The sequence below is a fragment of the Nannospalax galili genome, unplaced genomic scaffold (assembly GCF_000622305.1).
Source record: "Nannospalax galili isolate Female #2095 unplaced genomic scaffold, S.galili_v1.0 scaffold252, whole genome shotgun sequence".
Lineage (NCBI taxonomy): Eukaryota > Metazoa > Chordata > Mammalia > Rodentia > Spalacidae > Nannospalax > Nannospalax galili.
This window is the reverse complement of record NW_008333886.1, coordinates 4,166,249-4,175,539: the sequence shown is the minus strand read 5'-3', so window position 1 is coordinate 4,175,539 and position 9,291 is coordinate 4,166,249. Positions and strand designations below refer to the sequence as shown.

General features: G+C 42.3%; 1 protein-coding gene across 1 annotated transcript in view; it reads left to right on the top strand.

Annotated features, from left to right (window-relative positions):
* The window catches only part of Trappc8 (trafficking protein particle complex 8), an 86,008-nt gene that overhangs the window by 41,812 nt on the left and 34,905 nt on the right, over positions 1–9,291 (top strand). The window contains exons 12-13 of the mRNA XM_008828858.3: positions 6,587–6,718; positions 8,350–8,574. Of these exons, the coding sequence (XP_008827080.1) occupies positions 6,587–6,718; positions 8,350–8,574 (357 nt within the window). The remainder of the gene's footprint in view (positions 1–6,586; positions 6,719–8,349; positions 8,575–9,291) is intronic.

Sequence of the window (9,291 nt, the reverse complement as noted above, 5' to 3'; positions counted from 1 at the left end):
GGGGGGGGGGGGGGGGGGGGGCAGAGTTTCCTTGTAGTCATAGCTGGTCCGGAACTCTGTGTAGTCCAGGCTGTCCTGGAACTCAGAGATCTGTCTACCTCTCTCTCCTACATGCTGAGATTAAAGGTGTGCACCACCACACTCAGCTTTTTTTCTTTCTTTTTTTTAAAATATTTTTTAATTTTTATTTTATGTGTATGAGTGTATTGCCTGCATGTATGTGAGTGCACCCATGTTGTGCAATGCCGCGGAGGTCAGAAGGGGCCTTTGGATTCCCCTGGAACTGGAATTAAGGACGGTTCGTAGCCCCATGTGGGTGCTGGGTATCGAACCTGGGTCCTCTGTAAGAGCAGTCAGTGCTCTTAACCTCTGAGCCATCTCTCCAGCCCCCTTTTTTCTTTTTTAGATTTTTATTTTATTTTTAATTTTGTGTGTGCGTGTACGCATGGGAGTGCAGTGCCCATGGAGGCTAGAAGAGGGCTTCGGATGCCTTAGAGCTGAAGTTATAGGAGGATGTGAGTCACCCAAATGGATGTGATGGGACTGGTCCTCTATGAGAGCAGCAAGTGCTCTTCTCCATTGAGCCATCACTGTAGCCCTGTTTTGTGTTTTTCTGGACGTGCTTCTTTAGGCCTTTCTTAGTTTTGAATTGCTGTAACAGAGAACCATAAGCTAGCCAGTATATAAAATAGCAGTGTGTTTGATGCATGATTCTAGAGGCAGGCAGGGAGTCCCAGGGTCGTGGGGAATGGTGGAAGGCACAAGAAGTATGAGAGCCAGAGAGGAAGAGCAGGTTGAAGTCACGTTTCTGATAAATCTTCAGTAGCTTACTCTGCTGATAGTGGCATGAATGAGTCAGGAGTCAGTGGGCTCATCACCCGATTAGCACATCCTGGCATTATTGAGCCAAAGGGCATGTTTCCAGCACGTGTACTTTGAGGAGATGTCCAAACCCTAATGAGACCTCTACCTCAGATCAGTTTTTTTCCCTTCACATGTATTCACTTTAAAAAAAAAAATTATTTATTTTTATTTTAGTGTATGTGTTTATTGCCTGAGTGTAGGTAAGTGCACCCATGTCGTGCAATGCCCGAGGAAGACAGAAGAGGCTTTCAGATCCCCTGGAACTGGAGTTACGGACAATTGTTAGGTGCGATGTGGGTGCTGGGATTCGAACCCCAGTATTCTGCAAGAGGCCAGTGTTCTTAACCGCTGAGCCATCTCGCCAGCTCCCTCACTTTTTTTTTTTTTTTTTGCCTTCTTTTGAGACAGGGTCTCCCTGTAGCCCCAGCTGGCCTGGAACTCACTATGTAGACCAGGCTAGGCTTGAACTCACAGAGATCCGCCTGCCTCTGCCTCCCAAGTGCTGGGACTAAAAGCATGCGCCACCACGCCAGGCTACATATATTCACATTTTAAGTTACTCTTGTCTTTTTAGCTTTTGTCAAAATTATCTCTTGGCTGTAGCAGCGCTTTCACAGACTTGGATTCTTGCTGAAATGATTTCACACATTGTTTTTCTGAGTTCCTCATACAGCATTTATGCAAAAGTCAGATTAGGTCTGAACTACTGTATTAAAACTTCTCCATTCAGGCCTGGAGAGATGGCTCAGTGATTAAGAACACTGGCTGCTCTTGCTGAGGGCCAGGGTTCAGTTCCCAGCACCCACATGGCAGCTCACAACCATCTATAACTCTAGTTCCAGGTATCCAACGTCCCCTTTTGGCCTTGACTGGCATTGCGTGCACATGGTGTACTTGCATACATGCCTGCAAAACACTTGTGCATATAAAATAGAAATAATAAATACAGACTGCTCCATTCAAACTTCTGCTTTGTGTATAAAGACCATCACTTTGTAAAATCCTTAGATTTCTCTTCCATCAACAGTGTGGCAGTTTGTTTTCTCAGGACCGTCTTATATTTCAGAGGAGTGTTTTCCCATTTGGGTGTCATTATAGGAGGATCTGAAAGACCAGTGCTGCCAAATGATGTGTGAGAGCAAATGTTCAGTTTGTTTCAGCCTAATTAATCTATGACATGGATGCTCACGTCTCACATCATTCAGTCCTGGAGTGTTAACTGGAGATTGCAGAGTCTGTTATGCTGGTTCTCAGCTGGACTGTATATTGAGTCATTTGAAGCCGTCACAATTACCTAGGGAACATTCCTTATTTTAATTAGGATGTCCAGGATTGCTACCTATATGTTTTGCAGTTTAATGAAGCTTCATAGGCAATAAAAATACATAAATATATATTTATACTATGTGTATGTGTATACAGGCCTCTGTATACACTGAAGCTTATAGCTGGGCATGGTGGCACATGCCTTTAATCCCAGCACTTGGGAGGCAGAGGCAAGTGGATCTCATGTGAGTTCGAGGCCATCCTGGTCTACATAGCGAGTTCCAGGCCAGCTGGGCTACAGGGAGACCCTGTCTCAAAATTCCCCCCCCCCCCACAGAAAAAGACTGAAGTTTATAGGACCTGAAGAAAAACTGAAACTCCATTGGGAAACCTTAATGAAATTTTGAGATATAAACAGTAATCATAGCATATTCCCTTTCTAGATATTAAAGCATATATTGTAAAGCTATAACAGCTGAAACTGTATAGTGCTAAGAACTGACACAGTAGTGCACTAGGATGAGTATTTAAATAGTGTGATTAAAGTGTCATTTAAAATCAGTGGGGAAAGTAGGTTATTTACTACATGGCACTGTCACATTATTCAAGCTGGATTCTTACCTTAATTTTTTAATTTAAAAAATATTTTTATTTATTACTTTTTGTGTATGAGTGTATTGCCTGCCTGTGTGTAAGTATACCCCTGTCATGCACTACCCTTGGTGGTCAGAAGACGGTGTCAAATTCTCTGGAACTGGATGGAGTTTCGGACCACTGTTAGCTGCCATGTGGGTGCTGGTAATCGAATTTGGGTCCTCTTCAAGAACAGCCAGTGCTCTTAACCACTGAGCCATCTCTCAAGCCCCCCCCACCTTAATTTTTAAACCTGAGGATGTTATCATTTTTTAGTTTGTTTGATGCAGTTTCTCTTGCTTCTTCCCTCACTCCATCCCTTTCTTTCTACTTTGTTTTGTTTTGTTTTGTTTTGTTGGTTTTTGGGTATTTTTGAGACAGGGTCTCCCAGTAGCCCAAGCTGGCTTGGAACTCACTATGTAGACCAGGCTGATCTTGAACTCACAGAGATCCGCCTGCCTCTGCCTCCCGAATGCTGGGATTAAAGGTGTGCGCCACCACGCCTGGATCCTCTCTACCATTTTGAGACAGGGTCTCACTGTGTAGCCCAAGGTGGCCTCAAACTTATGACCCTCTTTCTTGCATGTGGCTTCCTGAGTGCTGCAGTTGTAGGTGTGTGCCACAATGCCCATCTTAAGGTGTAGTAATCGAAATCATAAAAGCAAAAAATGGCATGCTTGATCATAAAAGACCAAATTTTTTTTTTGTCTTTTTGAGACAGAGTCTCCTTGTAGCCCCATCTGTTCTGGAGCTCACTATGTAGACCAGGCTGGCCTTGAACTCACAAAGATCCGTCTGCCTCTGCCTCTGAAGTGCTGGGATTAAAGGTGTGTGCCACCACACCCAGCCTGACCTAAACTTTTTTTAAAAATATTTTTAACTTTTATTTTATGTGTATGAGTATATTGCACCCATGTCATGCAATGCCCATGGAAGTCAGAAGATGATATCAGATTCCCCTGGAACTGCACTTACAGATGGTTGTTAGCTGCCATGTGAGTGCTGGGAATTGAACCTGGGTCTTCTGCAAGATCAGCTGGTGCTCTTAACCACTGAGCCGTCTCTCCAATGCCAAGACTAACCTTTTTTAAAATATCAAAACTGGAAAGTATATTTGCGAATGTATAATAAAGAACTAATATTAACCAATTATTTCTTTTTTTTCTTTGGTCTTTTTTTAAATATTATTTTTATTTTATGTGTATGTGTGTATTGCCTGCATGTAGGTAAGAGCTCTCGTGTCGTGCAGTCCCCGCGGGGGACAGAAAAGGCTGTCAGATCCCCTGGAACTGAAGTTATGGACAGTTGTTAGCTGCCATGTGGGTGCTGGGATTCAAACCTGGGTCTTCTGCAAGAACAGTCAGTGTTCTGAACTGCTGAGCCATCTCTCCAGCCCCTTTTTTTGGTCTTTTTGAGACAGGGTCTCCCTCTAGCCCCAGCTGGCCTGGAACTCACTTTGTAGACCAGGCTGGCCTTGAACTCACAGAGATCCTCCTGCCTCTGCCTCCCAAGTGCTGAGACTAAAGGTGTGAGCCACCATACCTGGCTGATCAATTATTTCTTAAGCCAGAAAAATCATAAAACCTCTCAGGAGGATATAAGCAGGCAGTTAATAGAAAAAAACACACAGGTTTGACCAGGAAAGAAATACATGATAAGGAACAAAATATCATTTTTTTCCTTTATTGGTTAAGAAGTTTAAAAAGACTTTGGTTTCCCAGAATGGACTCATGAACCATAATCTGTTGATGATAAGTATTAATTCATCCTCCTTTAAGTGTGTTTTTTTCTGCAGTGATTGCAATCTGAAATGTGAGTGTAATTGTCACTATTACCTTTGTGTTTCTACTTCCAGAAATTGGTGTGATACAAACATTTGAATAATTATGAAACTTTTTTTATAACAGGGTGTGATGGCACACAGAAGGCAGAGGCAGGAGGATTGTAGGTTCTAGACCAGCCTAGGATACAGAGTTCTAGACCAGCCTTAGGCTGTGAGATCTCATCTCAGAAAGCAGGAGCAAGAAATGCAGCTGGATGGCAGGCCCACTTACCTGGCAGTTCCCAGCAGTGAGCACACTGAGAAGTTAGACGGACTCAATCATTTTGTAGTAGCAAAACTATGAAACAGTATGTGGTCAGTCAGTTGGGACTATAAGTTGTGATATATTTACACAGTCAAATATAGTGTATATTTAAAGGAAGTAAGAGTTGTAGATGTCTTGGAAAGATACTGTGGAAAAAAGGAAGCTATTATGTATAATACTGCTTATGCCTAAAAAAGTCTTTTTTTCAAACATACCTATTGGGCATGTCAGCACACAGGTGTTTGTTACAAGAGACAGTGAGAAAACATCACTGCTGAGTTGGAGATAGTAGTTACCTCTTGCAAAAGAGTTGTAGCATGGGATGGCAAAGAAAGATGTGTACTTTTTTGTTTCGACACTCCTTAAAAATATAAGCTGGAGGGATGGCTCAACATAGTTAAGAGCTTTTGCAGAGGATCTAGTTTGGTTCCCAGCACCCATGTCAGGTGGCTGTCACTCCAGCTCCATGGAATCTCATGCCTCTGGCCTCCACAGGCACCTGCACTCTTGTGCACATACCACATATGCGCACGCACACACACACACACACACACACACACACACACACACACACACTTAAATTTAAAATTTAGATCAGAAAGGCTTTTTTTGAAATCATAAAATACTAAGCTAGTATCCTGCAGTTAATTCTGATGTACAAATCCTTGTTAAAGCTATTTTTTAATTATATAGTCCTGTTTTTTCTGCCTACTGGCTTTTGGATCTTAATTCTTAGACCATTGATCATTTAATTTGTACTTGAAGTAATGATAGCTGCTGTTTATTAAGTGTGTTTTACCTGGTTTCCTCAGATCTCTGTCATTTACTACAAAGATAGTTTATAATAATGGTCTGTGAACACTTTTTCATGTAACTATATGTTGACATTATTGCATTTAAAGTCAGTGTTTTCTGTTTCCAACTTTTCCTGGGGAAAATAATGGTAGCAGAACACATGGAAGGGCATGGTAAGTCAGCTCAAGAACAGCCAAAGCCTAGAGAGAGTTTGGATGAAATGTTGTTGACTCTTAACCAGCAAATGTCAGTACCTTTTCTCATCTATCTGAAAAGTGCTGACTTAGGGAAAGGGTGGCCCTCAAATGGTGATTTGTGTAGCTGCTGTGTTGTAAGGGTCAATCAAGCAGAAACTAATTTCAGTTGTACTGTTTACTGTTGTACAAAATGCCGGTAAAGAGACTGTTTTTGAAAGGCAAGCCTTCTGAATTTTTTAATGAAAAAGTAAGCACTTGATTTTTTAGAATTACAGGAAAAATTGAGGAGTCCTTTGAGTATCAGAATCTTTAAAGAGAATAAAGTAGCTTAGCTCTCTCACACTCTGCATTCTGCTACTTCTCTTTGGGGTGTGCTGAGTGTGCTGCTGGAGGGCACTGCTGGTAGCCAGGGGAAATTAGATTGCTGTAATTATTCTTAGTTTATGGTCCTCCTCCCCCATTTAACCATGGGAGAGGGGATTGCAGTTCTCCAGAGATTTATTTTACATAGTACATAGCATAATTGGGCATTTGGATTTAATGAAGTGACCCCCCCATATATATATATATATTTATCACTTTTTTGAAGTCTTTTAAAATAAAATTTGTGCTTCTTAAAGAATCAAGATCAGTTTATCGCTGCTCTCTTATACTCCAAGCACTGGATGCCCCGAAGTGGTTTTTGAGCAGTTATCTTTGACTTTAACTTTCATGAGGCTGACTGTTCTTCTAAACACTCCATAGGATTCTGATCTTCGCAGTGCACTTCTTTTGGAGCAGGCTGCACATTGCTTTATAAACATGAAGAGCCCCATGGTTAGAAAATATGCATTTCACATGATCCTGGCTGGCCATCGGTTTAGTAAAGCAGGACAGGTAAGCATATTTTCTTTAAAATAAAAAGTTGTGTTGTTTTCCTTTTTTAAATATTATTTATTTTATGTGTTTGAGTGTATTGGATGAATGTGCATAAGTGCACTCATGTTGTGCAATGCCCACAGAGGTCAGAAGAGGTTGTCGGATCCCTTAGAACTGGAATTATGGACGGTTAGCCTCCATGTGGGTGCTAGGAATCAAAATGCATCCTCTGCAAGAACAGTCAGTGCTCTTAACTGCTGAGCCTCTCCGCAGCCCCCCCCCCCCAAATCTTTTTGAGACAGGGTCTCCTTGTAGCCCCAGCTGGCTTGGCTTTGTAGACCAGGCTGACCTTGAACTCACAGAGATTCACCTGCCTCTGCCTTCCCAGTGGTGGAATTAAAGGTGTCTTTTTGAGACCAGGTCTCTCTGTAGCCACAGTTGACCTGGAACTCATTATGTAGACCAGGCTGGACTCTGCCTCCCAAGTATGGGAATCTAAAGGGTATGCACTACACCACTGGCTAGGATTAATTTTAAATCATAAATGACTGTCAAAAATGATGGGGAGAATACTCAGCAGATAGCTTAAATTTTAATGGTATTAGCATTTGGTTGTTTAACTTTTCTGTGACTCTAAATTTTTTGAGACAGTCTCCCTGTTGCCCCAGCTGGTCTGGAACTTGATATGTAGACCAGGCTATCCTTGATCTCATAGGGATCTGCCTACCTTTGCCTCCCAAGTCTTTGAAGTAAAGGCCTATGTGTCCATGCCCACCTTTAAAAAAAAAAATATCTTTTTCCTTTTTGTTTTTGAGACAGGGTCTCCCTTTTGCCCCAGTTGGCCTTGAACTGGCCATGTAGACCAGACTGGCCTCAATCTCACAGGTGACTGCCTGCCTCTGCCCCCGGAGTGCTGAGATTAAAGGTGTGTGTCACTACCCCTGATTGTGACTCTTTTTTTTTTTTTTTTAAAATTTTAAATTGATTATTATTGTGTGTGTGCATGATGTGGGTGTGGGGCTCACATACTGTTCTGCACATGTGAAGATCAGAGGACAACTTTTGGGTGTCAGTTCTCTCTCTCCTGTCACTTTGCAGGATGGGGGTATCAAACATGGGTGTTAGGCCTCTGCTCACTGAGCCACCTCACTGCCATCCTGCCGTTCCTATTTATTCAAAGTAGGAAGGACCCCAGCCCTTGGAATGGCACCCCATATTCAGGATGGGCCTTCCCTTCTCAGTTAAACCTTTCTGCAAACAATCTTACATTCCCAGAGGTGGGCTTCATGGTGAGTCCAGATCTGTTCCAGTTGACATAAGATTAATCATCATGTTCTGACTTTTCCCAGAAAGAATTTGAAATAAAGCCAACTTGAGAGGTGAACTTTATCCTCAGAAATTAGCTTCAGAGAAATGAGGGGTGCATGTCAGAACAGACCAGAGCATGCACACACACTTTAGATGGCCGAGGAAGCAGCCTCTCATTCCACATAGGTCATCATAAATGCCATGCTTCATGCTCCCCATCACAGTCTTTCTAGAGCCAGCCTCTCGGTGGTAGCTGTGTCTGTCTTCTGCATGTGTTTGTGTTGTTTTTTTCCAGTTGAAGACAGATACTCGTTATACTTGTTTCATTTGTTTTCTTACAGAAAAAGCATGCCTTGCGCTGCTACTGTCAAGCCATGCAAGTTTACAAAGGAAAAGGCTGGTCTCTGGCAGAGGATCACATCAACTTCACGATTGGGCGCCAGTCCTATACTCTGAGGCAACTGGACAATGCTGTGTCTGCTTTTAGGCATATTTTAATCAATGAAAGTAGGCAGTCTGCTGCCCAACAAGGGGCCTTTCTCAGAGAATACCTTTATGTTTACAAGGTGAAGACTTCTCTTCAGAAATAAGTATTAAAATTGTTTAAATTTGAAATTACTAATTAAGCAAAATAAAACATGGTTTGGGTTTTTTTTTGAGGGGGGAGTTGATATTTTTGAGACAGGGTCTCCCTGTAGCCCCAGCTGGCCCAGAACGCACAGAGATACACCTGCCTCTGCCTCCTAAAGACATGCGCCCAGCAAAGCATGTTTTTCTTGTGTGTGTGTATATATATGTGTTTTTTAAAGTCTTTTTGAGATAGGGTCTCCCTGTGGCCCCAACGGGCCTGAACTCATGTGTAGACCAGTCTGGCCTCTTTCATAGACATCTGCTTGCCTCTGTCTATCAAGTGCTGGAACTAAAGGCCTGCTCCATCATATCCCCAAAATATGCTTATTACTATACTTCTAGGAGTGGAATAATTATTAATTAGGATATGTAATTATCTGCCGTAATAAAGTTGTGGAAGGTTTCTTGATTATGTATCTGTATTGCATCCATCCCTTCCATAGTTCTTAAAAGAGAATTTTAACATTTCAGTTGATACCCATTTTGTGGCTTTTTGTTACTCTTTGGAGCTAGGTCTCACTCTAGCTAGACTGGCCTTGCACTCTTCTGCCTCAGCTTCCTGAGTGCTGGTGTTACAGGTGTGCACCACTCACACTTGACTTGGATTTGTAGCTGTTTTGGTAATCTTACCACCACCCCCCCCCAAAAAAAAA